The 20,802-nt window shown below is 39.3% G+C and overlaps 2 protein-coding genes across 12 annotated transcripts in view; one reads left to right on the top strand and one right to left on the bottom strand.

The window, feature by feature from the left end:
- The window catches only part of HIBCH (3-hydroxyisobutyryl-CoA hydrolase), a 114,255-nt gene extending 94,075 nt beyond the window's left edge, over nucleotides 1-20,180 (top strand). For 2 of the 11 annotated variants that reach the window (XM_034654854.1, XM_034654855.1), the window contains 2 exons: nucleotides 4,515-4,548; nucleotides 4,782-6,484. In XM_034654854.1, the coding sequence (XP_034510745.1) occupies nucleotides 4,515-4,548; nucleotides 4,782-5,026 (279 nt within the window). In that variant the 3' untranslated portion in view covers nucleotides 5,027-6,484. Of the gene's footprint in view, nucleotides 1-4,514; nucleotides 4,549-4,781; nucleotides 6,485-7,657; nucleotides 8,259-8,689; nucleotides 8,739-9,496; nucleotides 9,526-10,100; nucleotides 12,956-13,056; nucleotides 13,173-19,873 lie in introns of those variants that run through there. The other 9 variants (XR_004623526.1, XR_004623527.1, XR_004623528.1 and 6 more) reach the window with 9 other exon arrangements.
- Nucleotides 12,753-13,094, bottom strand: C2H2orf88 (chromosome 2 C2orf88 homolog). Its single transcript, XM_034654860.1, has one exon. It carries the CDS (start codon nucleotides 13,059-13,061, stop codon nucleotides 12,777-12,779), a length of 285 nt encoding a protein of 94 aa, XP_034510751.1. The 5' UTR covers nucleotides 13,062-13,094; the 3' UTR covers nucleotides 12,753-12,776.
- Nucleotides 20,181-20,802: the final 622 nt, after the last annotated feature.

The following is a 20,802-nucleotide window of genomic DNA, read 5'->3' as shown; positions in this document are numbered from 1 at the left end:
CAGCCGCCAGCCGCCAGCCGCCCCGCGCACGCTCCCGGAGCTCCCGGTCTCAGCCTCGATCCAGTGAGCGCTCCGGAGCTCCGTGAGATGCTTGGTGGCACACGCTCCCGGCTCACAGACTCAAGTCTGCTGTTTCCAGAGTGCGCGCTCCTGGAGCTCGCATTCTAAGTCTGCTGTCTCACGGGTGCCGTCCGCGAGTCCACCTGCTCCCCCGTGCGGGTGGCCCGCCAACCGCCAGCCGTCCCGCGTGCGCTCCCGGAGCTCCCGTTCTCAGACTGCTGTCTCAAGCGTGCGGGTCCACGGTCTGTCCGCTCCCCCGTGCAGGTGGCTACCGCTTCCCGGCGCCCTGACATGGCGGCTCCCTCCCCCTTCTGTTTAGCTTCTCCCCCGTGCAGGTGGCTACCGCTTCCCGGCGCCCTGACATGGCGGCTCCCTCCCCCTTCTGTTTAGCTTCCGATATCTGTGCGCGGTTTCACGCGTCTCAGGCTGATTCCGTGGATGTTCCTGCTGGTCTGGTACCTATCCAGCTCAACTCAGGGGACCGGCTGAGAAAGGGGTCCCCTAATCCTCCGCCATCTTAACCTCCTCTCCAAGAGAAGTACTTTGACAGGCACTTTAGATGTATCCTCTCCATTAAATTTTACACTATTTCTACAATGATAGGAACTATTCTTGTCTCCACTTTACAGATGAGGAAACTGGCATAAGAGAAGTAACCTGCCTAAGGTGGTATAGGTATTAAGTGGCAGGCACATTTTGTTTGAAACCAGGTGGGCTCACTCCAGGCCTGCACTCTTTACCACTACCCAGTATACCTCACAGTCTGTGTTTTCAACTGTACATTTACCACACTGCCTGGATTGATCAGTTCCTTCCTTCCTTCAGCAAGTATGTTAGTTATATTGCCAGGCACTGTTCTAGGTGTTATGTGGTGGAAAGAATGACCAGTCCTTGTTCTCATGGAATTTATAGTCTACTGAGACTAGGAAGAACAAGTAAACAAAATAAGTAAAATAATTACAAATTGTGGTTAGTGCTCCAAAGGAAACCTACAAGTTGATGATAGAAGAGAATGATGCGGGGACAGGAGGGAGTGGGAGAGACAAAGGGAAGACATCTTTGAGTTGTCAGCTCCTCTGTGACCTAAAGTGTAAGAAATGAGTATGTTGAGAAGTCTCTTGGGTTCCAGCAGTGGACGATTTGGTTCCATTTGCTTTAAGAAGGTACTTATTGCTGCTGGATGGAGATGGGGTTGGAAGGGTTCAAGAGTGAATGTAGAGACCAGATGTGAGTTTATGGCAGTAGTCAGGCTGCAAAGTCGTAGTGGCTTAGACGAGGGTGGTGGCACTGGAGAGAGGTGAATGGTTTTGAGGACCAGTGTAGGAGATAGAATTGATAGGCCTTGATGATGAATGTGAGGGAAGAAAAGAGTGCATTTAGGAGTCAGAGTTTGGAGGTGTGGGTTAAAGATTTAAGTCTGAAAGACATTAGAGCCACTTTTTAAAAAAAGAAACTTTGGAGGGGCGCCTGGGTGGCTCATTCGGTTAAGCAACCGACTCTTAATTTCAGCTCAGGTCATCCCGAGTCCCTGCGTCAGGTTCCATGCCCAGCAGGGAGTCTGCTTGAGATTCTCTCCCACTCTTCCTCTGCCCCTCCCCCTGCTCATGTGTGTGCTCTCTCTATGAATAAATAAAATCTTTTTTTTTTTTAAGATTTTATTTATTTATTTGACAGAGAGACAGCCAGTGAGAGAGGGAACACCAGCAGGGGGAGTGGGAGAGGAAGAAGCGGGCTCCCAGCGGAGAAGCCTGATGTGGGGCTCGATCCCAGAACACTGGGATCACGCCCTGAGCCGAAGGCAGACGCTTAACGACTGCACCACCCAGGCACCCCTGAATAAATAAAATCTTTTAAAAAATTTTTTTTGAAGATTTATTTACTTAAGAAACAAGAAAGCTTTCCATGTGCTAGGCACTGTTACAGGCACCAAGAACCCATAGGTAAACAAAATAGACAAAATCCCTGCCCTCATGGAACTTACTTTCCAGTGGGGTAGATAGATTTTAAACAGATAAAATTGTAAAATATACAGCATATGATTATAAGTACCAAGGAGCGAAAGTAAAGTGGGAAGGTGGATATGGCATAAAGGGGGTGTGTGGTTGAACTTAGGATGACCGGAGAAGACCTGACTGAGAAGGTGTTGTTTGAGTGAAAACCTGAAGGAAGTGAGGGAATGAGCTGTGCAGGGATTTGGGGCGAGCATCCGGGCAGAGGCAGGTACAAAGCTCTGAGGCAGGAATGTGCTGCCTGTCCTAGGAGCTGCAGGAAGCTGTGGACAGCGTGGCCAGAGGAGGAGGGTCGGTGAGTGAGAGAGATGAGGTCAGAGTTAACAGGGTAGAGAAGGGCTGTGCAGAGCACGGGTAGCCTGGAAGGTCTGTGAAAAACTGGTTTTTGTTCTGAGTCAAACGGGAAGCCACTGGATGTTTTCAAGTAGAGGAGTGACATGATTTTACATTTTAACAGAATCGGTAAGTCAGGTGCTGATGTGTCAAGTAAAGAATGGATAAGATCATATGGAGAGAAAATGAGGGAGCTGGATCTGAGCCCCAAGAAATCCAGCATTTTGAGTGGGTTAGAGGAGAAAGAGCAACGGAAGAGAAAAAGGACAGAGGTGGGAGAATCAGGAGAGCGTGGGGTCGTGAAAGCAAGAAATGAGTGTTCCAGGGAGGAGAGAGTATTGCCAAAGTGTCTAGTAGGGGAGGATAAAGACATCTTTAGCATATGGCAACACTGAAGTCACAGGGGATTTTGGCAAGCCATTTCAGAGGAGTGTTGGGGCAGAAGTTAGAGTGTGGTGAGTTGGAGAGTAAATGAGTAAATGGGATATGGCCAAGTGGAGGCTATATGTACACAACTTTTTCTTCCTGAAACAAATAGGGTAGGAGCTGGGACTGTGGAATCAAGTGAGTGGAAGATACTAGAACATGTTTATAAATGGTAGGGAATGACCCAATAGAGAAAAAAGATTGTTGATACCAAAAGCAGTTAACATTTACTGAACACTCACTATATGTCAGACACTGCACTGGGAGTAAGATAATCCTCCGATGGATGTATTGATATTGCCATTTCATATAAGGAAACTTGGCATTAGGGGAGTTACTAGCCCGAGGTCGTGTCATTACTGTGTAGTAGAGGCCAGCGGGTGAGCCCAGGCATTTGTTGTTTTTTTTAATTAACATATAATGTATTATTGGTTTCAGAAGTACAGGTCTCTGATTCATCGGTCTTAGATAACACCCAGGGCTCATTACATCCTGTGCCCTCCTTAATGACTATCACCCAGTTACAGTTACCCCATCCCCCACCACCCTCCACTCCAGCAACCTTCAGTTTGTTTCCTATGATTAAGAGTATCTTATGGTTTATCTCCCTCTCTCATTTCATCTTGTTTTATTTTTCCCTCTCTTTCCCTATGATCCTCTCTTTTGTTTCTTAAATTCCACATATCAGTGAGATCATATGATAATTGTCTTTGACTGACTTATTTCGCTTAGCATAATACCCTCTAGTTCCATCCACATCATTGCAAATGGGAAGATTTCCCTTTTTGACGGCTGAATAATATTCCATTATACATATACTACATCTTCTTTATCCATTCTTCTGAGCCCAGACATTTGAACACAGTCAGTCACTGGTTATGCTGCCGACATTGATGATGCCAGGGGAGAAAATAGAGATAACCTTCTCAAGCACAGTCCTTGAGAAGAGGAGATGTGAGTGGGAATGTGGGGAAAACGGGCCTTTGAAAGAGGTTGGTCCCTTCCTCCATAGTCAGGAAAGCGAAGGCATGGTATAGTTGGGTGTAGTTGGGCTGCAGGCATTTTAGGGGTGGGAAGAAGAGAATGTTCATGGCTTAGAGCTTCCCTTTTTGTAATGAAATAGAAGGTTAAGTCATTAGCTGAGAATACAGTGAGAGTAAAATTTGCTAGAGGTAGAGGTTGAGAAGGCAGAAGACAGTTAAAATCATTATCTTGGGAAGTGGAGAAGAGAACATGGATTGTTGGGCAGTTTTCCATGCCTGTTTGAGATTCGTGGTCATGAATTTTAAATGAAACCAATCATAGACTTTTCTGCAGCAAGATTTAGCTCCTTGAAAGCAGGCGGAGAAAAATGGTAGGGGCAGCTGGTGCTGGGATTTTGCCAAGACGGACTAAAGGGGAGAAAAAGCCTTGAGTGAGATGAGGGCATTTTCAAGGAAAGTGACCACAATAAAGTGAGTGGTGAAAAAGTTGTAGGACCAGTAGTAGCACAACAGTGAATGCACTTGAGCAGATAAGAATCGGAGGTGGCGATCAAGGAGTGGGTCATAAAGGCTGTCCAGTCTCTGACTGTTTATTTCAGGCTTTGGCCATGGGAGTGAGAGACTAAAGTGGGTGGAGGAGACATATCATCACTGGGAAGAAGGATGCCCGGAGATTCACCATTTAATCTCAATTTTCTTTCAGGGAGGCCATGACTTTTATGAAGGTGTTAGGGCAGGTAAGTGATGATTGTTTTCTTCCTGGATATTATGGAAATAGGATTTGTGAGCATATACTGTTAATCAAAGATGATAGTTGTTTTGTTAGTGAAAATTCCGCTTTCATAAAGATTGCAAAGTTATTGCTTTTTTATATTACCAACTAGCACATAAGGGAATGTCAGTCTTTGAAACCAATATTGTTTGAAAAATTCATATAACCTGTGTCACTGCCCCCTATTTTATATGTAAGAGGTTATCCTGCTTCTTCAATCCCATGGACTGCCTCTGCTAAGTACCGCTGGGCTTGAAAACTCATTCTGCTGCTGGAGCCTTGGAAAGGTGCATTTATTCCCTTGCAAGAAGCCCTCAAGTCCCCTACCGCTCCTCTCCCTAGTACTGGCCTGGCCATTCCCAGCAGCGTTGAACGCTACCATTACTTCTTTGCCTGTACCTGAGCAGTTAAACATTGACATTGAGAAAAAACATATGACATAATTAGTAACATCTGCTAATGTTCTTATGAATTTTTATCATCTCCAAAGTCAGCATATTTAGAAAAAGTGAAATGGTTTATTTTTTGTTCTTAGCAAATTTGTAAAACAGTTTATGTATAAGCCCATATTCCCATAAATAGTAGCTGTTATTTATGTTGCATAAAATTATTTTTCCCTTTGTATGTGTTTTGCATATCTAATTATTTAATGTTTTTATTGATCTCTTTAATATAGTAGAGACTCTGTATATACTTTATCTGAATAAAAGATATTCTCTGAGCTGGAAGCTTTGATAAAGACTGGTCACTGTTGTAGAATTCTCTTAACTTACGGCATGACATAATATCAGAAATAAGCAGGGGTTCAAACCCTTTTAGAGGACCCAGGGAATTGAATCAGAAGAAATGGCTATATGTTTTATAAAAACAAGTAAAACATGCATTTTTCCCCACTAATTCCCTTCAAATTCTTGCTGCATGTGGATCAGAGCCTAGACCTCCGATATTAGGAGGACCTGTGTGCTACTTGGGTTTGAATGCATTCACTATATGTTATAGCAGCCCTCTTAAACTTAAAAAAGCAAAGTTATTGTTTTCATATATACTGTCAATTATTTAACGGAAACCGTTGAAACCAAGCAGAATCAAGGTTATGATTCATAATGCAGGAGCTTATCAAGCTACTTTTCAGTGAAGAGAAAGTTTACTGCCTCATCTTTTAGCATAGCCTCCCTATTTTGCAAGCAAAATAGGGTAAAACTGGTGTTCTTGCATAATAACCAAATGTTTGCTACAGTTTGCTAATTATAAAATATGTTAGCAAATTAGATAAAATAAACTAGCAAATTAGGGGAATGGTTGTCAAAAATTCTTACTCTTAACACCTAGAATAAGCTTCTTCCTGGTTTTAGAAGAAAATAAATATAGATTTCAGCAGAACTAGACAGTTACCAAAAGGAATTTGAGTGGGTGCTCATGAGACTTGAAAAAACCTGAGCTGTCTACATGGCAGGAACTTGTTATATCTATGCTAAGTAAAAAATTATGTCTGTGTGAAAAGTACAGATTTTATTAATATTCTTTCCTTTTGCCCTTCAGCAGACTGTCAAGGAGGTAGATACCATGATAGCATTGGCCAGAGGGCTTAAAAGGGGAGAGATTCTTGAAGAAAGAATGTTCCAGAATTGTTTTTATTTATGCTGTTTGGGGAATGTAAAACTGTCACATTGGCAGGGATCATAACATCAGTGTTACCACTGATCTGATACGAGCTAAAATCCTGTAGCTAGCAGCCCAGCCTTAAAAACCGCCAGTGGGGGGCACCTGAGTGCACAGGCAGTTAAAGCATTGAGTCTTGATCCTGTCAGGTCAGGTCTCATCTCATCAGGCTCCACCCTCAACAGGGAGTCTGCTTGAGATTCTCTCTTCCTCTCCCTGGGCCCCCCTTGCCCCCTTGTTTGCTCACTCTCTCAAATAAACCTTTATTTTTATTTTTTTTAAAGATTTTATTTATTTATTTGACAGAGATAGAGACAGCCAGTGAGAGAGGGAACACAAGCAGGGGGAGTGGGAGAGGAAGAAGCAGGCTCATAGCGGAGAAGCCTGATGTGGAACTCGATCCCAGAGCACCGGGATCACGCCCTGAGCCGAAGGCAGACGCTTAATGACTGCGCCATCCAGGCGCCCCTCAAATAAACCTTTAACAACAACAACAACAACAACAAAACAAACCTCCAGTATCCATAAGAATTATGCACGTTTTAAGCACAGTTAAAATTCTCTACCATAACCATACTAAGTATAGCCCCCTTCTCTCTTTAAAAAAATTTTTTGAGATAATTGTAGATTAACATACAGTTTTAAGAAATAATATAGAAAGATCCTGTGTACCCTTCACCATATTTTCCTAAACAGTAACGTTTATATAACAGTAGTATACTGTCACAACCAGGAACCTGACATCCCCTTCCCTTTTTAAAGGAGAGGTTTGCCAATTGCCTCATACTTACAATCCAGTGGGGATGCTATGTGGCCACACGAAATGATGACTACACCGAAATAAGAGAAGTAGTTCCTTAGGATAACCTGAAGGTGGTCTGCTATTTTAATTCCGAGCTGTGTGAACTAGAGGGTTCAGCAGAACAGCAGTATCCACATTTAATTATGCATAAAGTCATCCCCTTCCCTCTACTTCAAGTAATTTTCCTTTCAATTCAACGTGGAGGAGTTGAGAAGGCAGATCTGGGCCCTGCACCCTCCCCTGCCTTCCCTTTAAACCACACCAGCTCTGGTTTTGGCTGTTTTATAGCAGGAAGATTTCATTTACGATTTTGTTTAAAGAAGGTTAAGGCTTAAGTCACATTAGTTCATAGGCTGTATTCAAGCTACAGGTGTTAGACTTAGGCTGGGAAATAACCACATGAGTCATTATCACTACATTGCTATTCATCCAAATCCTATGGGGCCTTAATTTAAAAGAAAAATGGAACACAGGCAAAAATTTTAACTTTGCAGAAAAAAAATGTGCAATAGAAAATATGCCTCGTGTAAGGTACTTTCTGTCAGTTTGGTAATTAAAATCTGGTAATACCTGAAAGAAACGTACTAACATTTCTTACGTCTTCATTTGACAGTTTTAATAGATAAAGACCAGAGTCCAAAGTGGAAACCAGCTGATCTAAAAGAAGTTACTGATGAAGATTTGAATAATTACTTTAAATCTCTGGGAAGTAACGATTTGAAATTTTAAGGTGACTAGATTTTTAAGGGATTATTTTGGAACAAGTGTTGGCAAACTGTAGTTCATGGGTCAAATCTGGCCTGCTGCTTGTTGTTTAGTTTTCCATAAGCTAAGATTGGTTTCTGCAGTTTTAAATGGCTGAGGAAAAAAAAAATATCAAAGACCAGTATGTCATGATACGTGAAAATTACATGAAATTCAAATATCAGTGTTCATAAATAAAGCTTTATTGGGACATTGCTATGCTCAGCTGTTTACATATTGTCTATGGCTGCTTTGCGTAGTTGCAAGAGAGATTGTAAGGCCTGCAAAGGCTAAAATACTTACTATCTGATCCTTTTCAGAAAATGTTTGCCAACCTGTTTTATAAAAATGGGAAAATTTGAAGGTCTTAAATATCTAATTGAAATGAGAACCTTATGTTTTGGCTTTGGGTAGTAGTTTTTATGTTGATTAAATAAACTTATGTATAGATTATTAAAAAATAATCCAAAGTTTTTTGGCTATTGTGTTAATGGTTCAGAGAATTTTCTGCATATATAAATCTGTTTTAAGGTAATTATAAATTACTATAGAAGTGTTCCTTTTATAATATTAGAAATCTCAGGCAAAGCGAAAAGGTTTTTATGAGGTTCTCTCTCTAGTATTATTAACTTACCTTTGGTCCTCCCTAAAGTTAACCAGAATCTCTTCCTATGGTCAAAGTGATGGTTGTTTTGTAGGATTTGTTAATCTGAAAGAATGAGGAATTAGGAAACTCCAGTCTCGAAAATAGAGACACATTGCTTTCTGCAATTTACATAAAATTTGTGTGTGTTAAGTTATTTGCTGTTACATAGTATAAATCAGGAGGGGGGGGAAAAAGGACTTTTTGTTCAAATAGAAATACGTTAAAAAACTGTTGACAAAATAAGTTTTTCTTAAGGTACACAAGAAATTACAGGGTGTTCCAGACTTGGGACATTAAATTCAAGGTAAGAATAATCTTTAAAGGTCAGTTTATCATTTATTTTATGACTTATTATAGTTTTTCCTTCATCCCAAACCACTCAGAAACTAAGAGAATTTCTGGTTTTTAAGAACAGAAAGTGGCAGAACTAAAAAAGACGTCAGAAGTCATATCCTGCACCCTTCCCCTAGATGAGGAAATTGCAATCCAGGAGTTGCTTTACATTTTCTAAATATTTACATGAAGCATTTTCCCCCAAAAAGTCAAGAACAGATGTAGAGTACTGATGGCATGGTAATAGACATGTTTACCTTTATACTCTTAAATTGGACCTGAATGATCCAAGAAATTATTCGTATCAGGATTTTTATTCACTTCGTATTCACTAGAAATGCAGAAAGTGTTAAGTTCTTTATATCAAAAAATTTGGCAGTACACAATATTGAAAGGCATTTGCTTTAATCAGAACTCACAGCTAGTTAATGGCAAATAGACTTTTATTGTATGGTTAGAAAAAAAAACCGTTTTCACAAAAATATTTGGAAAAATACCATTTCATAGCTAAGTCTTACAGGGAAGAGAATGAACTAAACTTCAGTTTTGCAAAGTTAGATATAGGGAGTACATCCGAGCCTATGCCCACTGCTCCAAGGAAGATATATCCTATTTGGCCACACAAATATAGGATGAGGGCATTATGATCAAGCAAACAATATATTTGTTGGAACTTTGTTTTTTCTTTTTATAAAGTTTTTTTTTAAAATTTTTTTATTTATTTGACAGAGATAGAGACAGCCAGCGAGAGAGGGAACACAAGCAGGGGGAGTGGGAGAGGAAGAAGCAGGCTTATAGCAGAGGAGCCTGATGTGGGGCTCGATCCCAGAACGCCGGGATCACGCCCTGAGCCGAAGGCAGACGCTTAACCGCTGTGCCACCCAGGTGCCCCTGGAACTTTGTTTTTAACTTACTATTCCTTGACATTATTTATCCTGTGTCTCTAACTTTGATTTCTTAAACTACAGAATACAAAAGTATAGTTCCCTCTTCTCATAAAATGCCAGTGATATTAAGTAGGATATGAGTGTCATGCTATCTCCTTCATTCAGTGTGTCTGTTTTTAATACTAATAAGGCAGTTTGACACAAATTATTCCTTTGGAACTGAGATCATTTTTATCCCCTTAAATTATGCTTTGAGTGCTAATGACCACAGGTAGTTTGCAAAGAAGAGATAAGGCAACTGGAAATTGAGAACTCTGGCATCAGAGACTTGCAGCTGAACGGTAATAGCACACAAGAGACCTTTACCTGGGGAAGGGAGCAGTGAAGCCCTGCTGTGGGGTTCCGTGAGGGACCGGCACACTTCCTGTGATAATCTGCATTTACAGTTGCCATCTGAGTTCCGTGTCACATTGGTGGCGGCTCTTGTGCCCCTATCCTGGCTGTTCTCAAGGGAAAAGATTCAGTGGTTGGGCACGTGTCCGTGTGGTGAAGAAAGGAACCTGCTACTGTGTCCCTTCCCATGGTCACGAACACTGGAGACTTGTTTTTGCAGTGTCTTCTGATGGAGCCTGACGTGAGTGCTGTTTCTTGGGCCCTCTTTTCCCCGGTTTCCTTTCCCTTATAATTTGGCCACTATTATTTCATCTGCGTTTGTGATGTGTAGTTGGAACAAATGTTTCCCTTTCCAGTAGCTAATAATTCTTTCAGTCTTCTGTTTTATATGTTCCTTCCTTCTCAAATAGATCTTCCAGTCTTTTACTGTTCGTAAAAGTTCAAAATGAAGTAAATCCAATATTTAGATATGAAGGTGCAAAAGAAGTTATCCTATCAAAGATGTTCTCACTGTCTTGTCATCAAGGCCAAACTATATCTTGATGATTATCACATGCACCACAAATTTGTTTATCTGGTTCTTTTTCCTCCCTGCCTCCAACTTGGTTTATTAACTCACTGATTATGCAAGGCTTGTAGTTCCTTGTCCATGGTTTGACATAATACAGCATATATTTCCAAGAGAATTCTATGTTGCAAGATCTTATACTCTGTTAAAATGATTCAGGAGCGAGAGGTTGGTGCATGGTGACAAAACCGTACTGCTGTAGTGTCAGAGTGGCAACAGAGATGAGAATTCTAGCTAGATATGGATCTGGCAGGCATCCCTGCTACACCCCTGGGAAATAGGGGCCCAGGCACAGGAGGAACCTGAGGTTAAAATATTTATGAGGAAACTCAACAGTCTACATCCGTATGTACACTGAAAAATTTAGTGTGGCTATGGCTTTGTGTTCTCACCATAATATTCTATCTTTTAAATAGTATATGACTTTGCAGCAAAAGTGAGATATAAAATGAATGAAAAATGGCAACATCTAGGCTTTTGTCCAAGTCATTAGTGTACTCAAAAACCTAAATTTTCCTTCGTGAGTTCGAAAGATGTTTTGCATTTTCAGAAAACTTTTGTTCCTTAGCCTTAGGACTTCAGATCCCTATATAAACAGGGATGGTGGTTTTTCTACTTTATAAGTTTCTAGATTGCAAGTACAACAGGACAGTTCAGAGCTTGAGACTAGGTGAAATGAAAGTTGAATGCCAGGTGTCCAAAGGCAACTGAAAGATGGCACATGACTCACTTCAAAGTACTCTTTTTCCATGCAACTGGGAGAATTCACTCTATTTGTGGGTTTCAAAGGACAGTTGTTAAAATTAGAGGTAGCATTTCTGCCTGCTTACAAGGCCAAATACATATTTATCTCATTAAAAAGGTTACAAGTCTTTTTCTGCCTTGCTTTAGCTGTCAGTGACAAGGGTCTGTTGAATCTTAATAAAAGAATTTAATGCACACAGACTTAAATAATTCCCTTTCCAACTAAACTCAGTGTGTAGCAAATCTGGATGAAAAGACCATTCTAGGGACTGAGTCCCAATTTTTCTACAGGTTATGTTTTCTCAGTATCTTCTTCCACTTCCAAATTTTCTGTTACCATTGATTTTAAGCAGTACTTAATTCTTGGGGGGGGGAGCTTCCCCAAAAAGCCAAATTTAAGAAAATAGTATATGGCTGTAAATGCCTTATGGGCATTGTTACCATAAAAGAAATACATGAGTACTCTCTTTGGAGGAGTGTTTGATCTTCTGTTTTGTAATGCAACGGTATAGCCTCATGCATAGACTGGTCCCACAGTAATATGAATGGGGACTGCCCCCCTAGTCAATAATAAAAATGGGAATGAGTGTCTATTATACCAACTCTCTACATCTTTGAGACAGTAAAACTCCATATACATGCAGCACTGAGAACAGGTTCTGCTTTTTACCTTGACTAGGGCTCCTGTTATTTTAAAATTTACTGGATTGCTGTTTGTTTTGTTGTATCACTGGGCTGCTTAACTCAATGCCATAAACATTACTATCATGACTTCTGTAAATTGTATCCTGTTCAGATGCCTTATGTGCAAAGTCTCCAGTCATCCAATAACAGCTGTGGTTAGTTAGGGCCCTGAGGTTTAAGGTGGTAGTTTAGGACAGGTTTGAAGGTGGACTTCTGCAAGGGGTGCTTTCTACTGCTTGATCATGTGTGTTAAGTAGGGGTCCTTGACACAAATGGTTTTGACAAATGACCCACTATTAATTACTGCGGCTTAAGTGCCATTTCCTTGCCATCTGAAAAATCCCTTTCATAACTTGTTTGTGTGTGTGAATTAAATAGTTATTTTAAAAGAAGTGTCTTTAAAATAATCATTTGATTTCTTTGGTGATACTATTAGTGCCACAGGAAGAAAGTGGTATGACATAGAGCTGATTACTGTGGTACAGGACCTGTGTTTAGCCCTTTAAATGACTCAAATCCAAGAGCAAGCAGATAGAAATTGCTATTAACATAAAAGTGCTTAACGTATTTCATTTTAGGTACTCCTATACTCTTGATATTATCATAGACTTTTTATTACATCTAGATGGAGTTATTTGTATTTATTCACACCAGTTTTTGCTATGATTTCATGTATTTAAACTAGCACCAACTTTATCCACAATTCAGGAAGGTTATCATCATCCTTACAGCGTCAAGGCCCCTCACTCTCAATGTATGGGATGTCATAGTACTTGATGTTATTGCCTGCCCACTGCTGCAAGGCGTCACTCAAGATTTCCTGGGATAGGCGGTGTGCAAATTCAAAGACCACAGTTTCGGGCCCTGGTGGTTCCTTCACTTCTTCAACATTCACTGGAGAAGGCATCCTAGGTAGAAATCTCTCTTCAGACATAAAGCTTTCTTCGCTTGCATGTCGCTTCTCACTCTCAAATGTGGTAGGAAATGGGAAAGTTTGCTTTGATTTCATGCAGCCCATGTTATGAAGAGCTTTGAGTGAAGAAAAGCAGGAGCAAAGACTACATCAACAGCATCTTTGGAAAACACCGAGCTTGTCCACGGGTTACTGACCGGTGCCTTTCCTTTCCAGGTACTTCAGAAATCAATGTTTCTTTTTTACCAGTCTTCACCTGTAGTGTTTATCTGTGAAAAGAAAAGTTTCGTTTTGAAGTTACCAAATGCAAAATACCGTGTGATTAGGTAGCAAGTAGAAACAGTCCTCTTTACTGCTTTGGTCACTTGTGAGGTAACAACAGCTTTATCTTATCAATAGAAAGAAAACCACTCGGTAAAACTTGAAATTCACAAAATAGGAAAATCTTTTTTCAAGATCTTGAAAATTTTATAAAACTAAAAACACAGTTTAACTTTTGCTAGTTTAGATTTATTTAGACCAGGGTTCTGCAAACTCTAGCGTTTGGGTAAAATTCTAGCTGCTGTTGTAAATTAAGTTTATTAGAACATAGCTATGCTGGGGCGCCTGGGTGGCACAGCGGTTAAGCGTCTGCCTTCGGCTCAGGGCGTGATCCCGGCGTTATGGGATCGAGCCCCACATCAGGCTCCTCTGCTATGAGCCTGCTTCTTCCTCTCCTACTCCCCCTGCTTGTGTTCCCTCTCTCGCTGGCTGTCTCTATCTCTGTCAAATAAATAAATAAAATCTTTAAAAAAAAAAAAAAAAAAAAAAAAAAAAAAAAAAAAAAAAAAAATTTTAAAAAAAAAAAAAAAAAAAAAAAAAAAAAAAAAGAACATAGCTATGCTATTTGTGTGTTGGCGATGGCTACTTTCATGCTACAATGGCAGAGATGGTTTTGACGGAGACTATGTGGCCTGAAATAATGACTGTCTTGCCTTTTATAGAAAATGTTTGCCAACCCCTGATCTGTACTGTTGAGGAAAGCAAGCATAGATATAACATTTGTTCCTGCCTCAAACCTCAGGAGCCTACACATCTTGGACTGTTGTTAGAGTCAGGCTCTGTCCCCTGGTTAGATGTTTACAATTAAAGAGACAGAATGACAGCCTTTAGGCAACACAAGTTAGATGTGGCAAAGCCACCTCTTTTTTCTTCTGAATTAGATGCTCCCTGTGAAACTATATGAAAAGGTCAGATTAAAATAAGGTCTCATGTATTGCAATGAGCACTGGGTGTTATATGCAAATAATGAATGATGGGAGTCTAACCATAAGAAAGCACAGGTGAAGTCTCTATAATACTAATGGCATAGTTTTTGGACCAAAAAGACATAGCTCTAGAAAAATTCATAAAATCAATAGTTTCAGAAGTTAGTCAACTGAATTTGATCTTAAGATAAAAATAAATTTAAATGCATTTTAAGTAATTTATAAGTCCAGAAAAGGTGACCAAGTCTACCCAATTTCTCCCATAATACTACCCCTAATAATGATATATGGTCAGATACTGGAGGAAATCTAGCTCTCTGCTTTTAATTACCCTTAGTTCCATATGCCTTTCTAAAGATGTATTTCAAAAATGGAGCAAGATATGGGTATAATGTTTGTCTGGTTTACTAGACAACTCTTTGAAGACAGGAACTATCGTGGTTGTACATCACCAACATGTAACGACTTTCATAGTATCTGTTTGTACAATTCCCTTATCCATTCCTCATAGTACATAGTTAACCCGAAAATGATTATTCAGTGAATGTCAAATAAAAGGCAATGAGGAGGCTGCCTGGGTGGCTCACTCAGTTAAGCATCTGCCTTCAGCTCAGGTCATGATCCCAGAGTCCTGGAATCAGGTCCCACATAGGGTTCTCTGCTTCTCCTTCTGCCCCTCCCTCCCACTTGTCTTTTCTCTCTCTCAAAATCTTAAAAAAAAAAAAAAAAAAAAAAGCGATGAGTATAGTCATCATAATGTCCTGCTTTCTAGGATCTTTGGTTTTTCAAAAGCAGCTTTCAAAGTACTGCCAGATTTACCCTCACCAAAACCAACTTTAAGCCTGGACAAAATATATGCGAATAACAGCATAGATCCTCAAGAGAAAGGAAACACAGAATTTTAAACTCCACAATTGAGCATTCTGCGTGGGAACATCTTCCAGCATTATCTTGGGGAGTTTGGGCCCCAGCAGAGTGGCAGTCCTGCTGAGTTGAAGAGGTTGGAATCTTGAAGGTAGATGAAATTTCTAAAGACAAGGGAGCTGTGGGGAGAGGCAGAAATGGGGTCTCCCATTTGATGGGGTCTCATCAAGACCACCTGAGGACTTAAGATGTGCATGTACAGGAAAAGGATTTGCTAAGATTTAGCATTGAACAATTATAAGTTAGTGCTCTGGAATCCTTGGAGTTCCAAGACCAACCCCAGTGGAGAAACCTCACAGTAACCTTAGGAGTCAGGTGTGAATCCTAGAGCAGAGGTTGGCAAACTTTCTCAAAGGGCTAGGTAGCATAGAATTTAGGTTTGCAAGCCATATGGTCTATGTCACAACTATGCAGTTCTGCTAGCTATAGAGGGATGCATGGGTGGATCAGTTGGTTAACTGTCTGACTCTTGATTTCGGCTAAGATCATGATCTCAGAGCTGTGAGTTCAAGCCCTGGGTTGCGCTCCACACTGGGCATGGAGGCTGCGTAAGGGAGTCTCTTTCTTCCTCTGCCCCTCCCCCTGTTTGTGCACACTCACTCACTCTCAAAAAAAAAAAAAAAAAAAAAAGTAGTCATAGACAACATGTCAACAAGTGGGCAGTGGCTATGTTCCAATAAAACTTTACAAAAACAGTCTAGCCAGCCATAAGGCCATATTGGACTAATTCAAACAAAGAATAAAACAATACAATTTAAAGGAAGATGACATAATCCAGACTCCTTCAAGAGTATTACCCACAATATCCATCCTAGAACAAAAAACTACTTGCTATGCAAAACAGGAAAGTGTGCCCCATGTCCGAGAAAAAAGTTATTAGAAATAGACCCCAAAATGACCCAGCACTTGGTAATTAACACAACTTAGTAGAACTGTAAAGCTGCTTATGTTCAAGAACATAAAGGAAAAAATGACAGACTGAACAAGTAGAGAATCTCATCAGAACAATGAAAATTGTAAAGAAAAGAGCAAACTCAAGAACTAAAATGAAAAACTCATGAGCTATTGGCTACTTAAGAAAGAATTAATGAACATACATCTGTAGATTTGTCCAATCTGAGAAGTGGAGGAAAAGATAAAGTATGTTTTAAAAACAATAAGGAGTTAGACACATTGAACCCAGAGCACAGCAGGAAAGGAAGAATATAGGAAGAAAAAAGAAAATGGGACAATTAGAAAACAGCAAAATGGCTGACTTAAACCCTTACATATCAAAAATTTGGAAGGAAATGGACTAAAAATTTCAGCTAAAAAGCAAGCTAGTTAAAAAGTAAAGATTCAAGCTACACAAACATAGTCAACAGATCTTTGACAAAGGAGCAAAGGTAATACAGCAGAGCAAAGATAGTCTTTTCAATATGTGCTGAAACAACCATGTAGCCACATGTTAAAAAAAAAAATCTAGACACAGACCTTATACCCTTCACAAAAATTAACTCAAAATGGATCACAGAACTAAGTGTAAAACATGAAACTGTAAGACTCCTAGAAGATAACATTTAGGAGTTAAATCCAGATGACCCTGGGTTTGATCATTGAGATAGAACACCAAAGGGATGATCCATGAAAGAAATAATTGAGAATTTGGACTTCAGCATGTTAAAAACTTAAGACAATGAGAAGCCACCGACTAGGAGAAAGTATTTGCAAAACTCTATCTGATAAAGGATTATCTATAATGTACAAAGAACTCTTAAAACTCAACAAGTAAATGGGCAACAAACCTGAACAGATACCTCACCAAAGAAGACATGCAGATGGCAAAGAAGCCTATGAAAAGATGTTCAACATTCTACCTTAGGGAACTACAAATTAAAATAACACTGAGATATCATTATAACTTATTAAAATGGTGAAAATCCAAACACTAATGACATCAAATGCCAACAAGGATGGGGAACAACAGGAACTCATTCCCTGCTGGTGAGAATGCAAAATAGTACAGCCACTTTGGAAGACAGGGTGGCGGTTTCTTACAAAACTAAACCTAATCTTACCGTATGAACCAGTAGTCACACTCCTTGGTATTTATCCAAATGAACTGAAAAAGTGTGTCCACACAAAAATCAACATATGGATGTTTATAGTAGTTTTGTTCTTATTTGCCAAAAGTTGCCAAAAGTTGGAAGCATCCGAAGTGTCCTTCAGGTGAATGGATAAACAGTGATATATCCAGACAATGGAATATTATTAAGTGCTAAAGAGTTATCAAGCCATGAAAAGAAAAGGAACTTTAAAGAAGCCAGTCTTTCCAACTTGTCTAATATTCTGGAAAGGGTAAAACAGTAGCAATAGTAAAAAGTCCACTGGTTGTTGCCAGGGTTTAGAGAGGAGGGAGGGTTGAATAGATGGAACACAGAGCGTATGTAGGGCAGTGAACTACTCCATATGATACTACAATGGTGGATACATACCATTATACATTTGTCAAAATCCATAGAATGTAAACCAAGAGTGAACCCTAATGTAACTATGGACTGAGTAATGATGGTACGTTAATGTAATGAATGTACCACTCTGGAGCGGGATATTGATAATGGTGAGGCTGTATGTGGGGGTGCAGGAGCTATCTATCTGTACTGCCTGCTCAATTCTGTGACCCTAAAACTGGTCTAAAAAATAGTCTTTAAAAATCCAACTATATGCTACCTACAAGAGAGGTACTTTAAATATAAAGGTTGCAAGCAAGAGGGTTAGAAAGTATACACGATGCAAATAGGAAGCATAAAAAAATACATTCAGACAAAGCAGACTTCAAGACCAGGGAGATTACCAGATATAAAGAGGGATATTGTATGTGTCAATGAGGAAGACATGACAATCATAAATGTATATGTAACTATTAACAGAGTTTGAAAATACACGAAGAAAAAACTGACAGAACTAAAGGGAGAAATAAACATTGCTCTCTCAATAACTGATGATAGAATATCCAAAGGAAAAATAAGGAATTCAAGTTTTTAACAACACTAGGATTCAACTTGAGCTGACATTTATAAAAGGCTATCCCCAACAGTAGGATACATATTCTTAAAATAGACTACATAGTGGTCTCAAAAGAAAAGCTTGAAACCTTAAAGTATATTTTCCAACCACTACAGTTAAATTAGAAATAAGTGGCAATAAAAAACCCAGAAAATCCCTCAGATACTTGGAAACTATCACATTTCTGAATAAACCATGGGGCACAGAAGAAATCATAAGGAAATTAAAATGTTTCCAGCTAAATAGAAACCATAATGTACCAAAATTTTTGAAACGCACCTCGAAAGCTTAGAGGGAAATTGATAGATTTAAATGCTTGTAGCAAAAAAGGTTTAGTTTAAATCAGTCATCTGAGCTTTTACTATAAGAAGCTAGAAAAAGAAAAGTAAACCCAAAGTAAGAAGGAAATGATATGGATAAGAGCAGAAATCAATGAAGCAAAAAGGGCAAACAATAGAGAAAAGTAATGGAACCAATGCTGGTTTTTAAAGAAGATTTAATAGATAAGTCTCTAATCTGATTAAGAAAAATGACAGGACACACATTGCCAAGATGTATCTAAGAAAAGAGACATTAGTATAGATGCGGTATACAAGACCAACAAGGAACTATTATGAACTTTATATCAATACCACATGACCAAAACTAGCATAAGAGAAATTAGTCTGAGAGTCTTATCTCAAGATCTAAAATTGATATACAAAAATCAACCATTTGTACTTAGTGAATAATTGGAAGATGAAATTAATGCCACTTGCAATTGAGTGAAAAGTATAAACAAGGATAAATGTAACAAAATATATGAAAGAACTACATTATATATCGTGTATTTGTATATTTGTATGAATAATTAATACAAATTGTTACTGAGAAAATCTAACCAGGGATGAAGTGTTTATGATGTCAAAGACAATATTGATAAGGTGTCACAGCTCACCAAATTGATGTGTATATATTTTTAGTATTCATCTAAGACATTGAAATGTGTCTGCAAAAGAACTTGTATACTAATATACATAGAAGTTTTATTCACAGCAAAGCTGGAAACAACTGAAATGTCCATCCACAGGCTTAACGGATAAGCAAACTGGGCAACTAAATCAAACGGAATACTAGTTGACAATAAAAAAGAATGAGCTGTAGATAAATGCAACAACATGCTTGAGTCTCAGAAATATGTTGAACCAGATATAAAAGGCTGATCATATTTCTATGAATTTCAAGAATAGACAATATTAATTCCATGAATGGACACCATATGTGGTTCTCATAGGGTAAGGGCTACTTGGGAAATGAAAGAATTTTCTGAGTGATGGAAATGCACATTTTGATTAGAGTGTTGATTACATGGGTATTTACATTTCTCAAAACTTGTTAAATTGTACTCTTAATATCTATGTTATTCCACTGCAATTTTTACTCCAATAAAATATACGTAACAGTTTTTGAGAACATTCTGGAAGACTTAAATCCAGAGGACTGATGTATTTATACCTGAAAAGGGTTGCCTGCTTGAATCAGTCACACCAAATTTTAATATCAGTCTAAAATTCTAGCTCTTAAAGTTGTGGGGCAGCGTCCAGAGCACAGACTAGCTCATGGTGCTGTATGATTCCTATAATAAGCATGTGGTTTCCTTTGTTCTCACACTAGCCCAAACTCAGTGGTCATATTTTTTTTTTAATTTTATTTATTTGACAGAGAACAAGCAGGGGGAATGGCAGGCAGTGGTAGAAGGAGAAGCCGTCTCCCTCTGGAGCAGGGAGCCCAATGCAGGGCTCAATCCCAGGACCTGGGATCATGACCTGAGCCAAAAGCAGACGCTTAACATCTGAGCCACCCAGGCGCCCCTCAGTGGTCATATTCTTTACACCTACAGAAGAGCAAGAAGCCGCCTTCTACCCACCATTACCAGTTCAAAGGCTTTATCCATTTCTTACTTCTTTTGGGAACTTGAAGACTGCCTTGGGTTGGAATAATGTCAATAAAAGAGAAATCAACTTGGAAATTGCGTGTGAGAGTCTTTTGTCCTTAACAGTTGTTTCTGAACTTGTAGCTAAAGGGGGTGGAGTGAGGAGAAGGATATTTAACTTATATAACTTACCAAAAGAACTAGATTGTTGTAAGGGTTGGAGTATTACTAGTTTGAGCACATCTCTCAATTTGTCTATAGGACCTCAAAGTACGTAGTAAGATATTTATTTCGTAACTTTCAGCTAGTTTAGCCATAGTGCTTATATCAAGGATAGAAGACTACCGTTCTATAGTTGCTCATCACTTCAGTTTACTAATTATGTTTACCATCTCCTCCTTCCCAACTAACAGATGAAATGGCGAACAGGCGTTATTTCCCCTTGCAGAGGAAACTGACTCGGAGAGGTCACATGGCAAGTAATCATGGAACGTCCATCCCTAATTCAAGCTCTTCTTGGAGTAACAGCTGCTCCAACAACACCTTATCCAATCATAGCTTATGTTTTTAAGTATTAAACTTCCTCTTGAATTTATAGAACTTCACTAAGTTGAATTATATTCAAAACTTGAATTACAGAACTAGTTTTGAAGTTGATTTTTGCCAATAAAGACCAACACGCTTCCTTTCCAGGATCTTGTTACTTTGCTCATTGCCC

This window comes from Ailuropoda melanoleuca, chromosome 2, assembly GCF_002007445.2.
Source record: "Ailuropoda melanoleuca isolate Jingjing chromosome 2, ASM200744v2, whole genome shotgun sequence".
In the NCBI taxonomy this organism is placed as follows: domain Eukaryota; kingdom Metazoa; phylum Chordata; class Mammalia; order Carnivora; family Ursidae; genus Ailuropoda; species Ailuropoda melanoleuca.
This window is presented reverse-complemented; position numbering and strand designations above follow the sequence as displayed.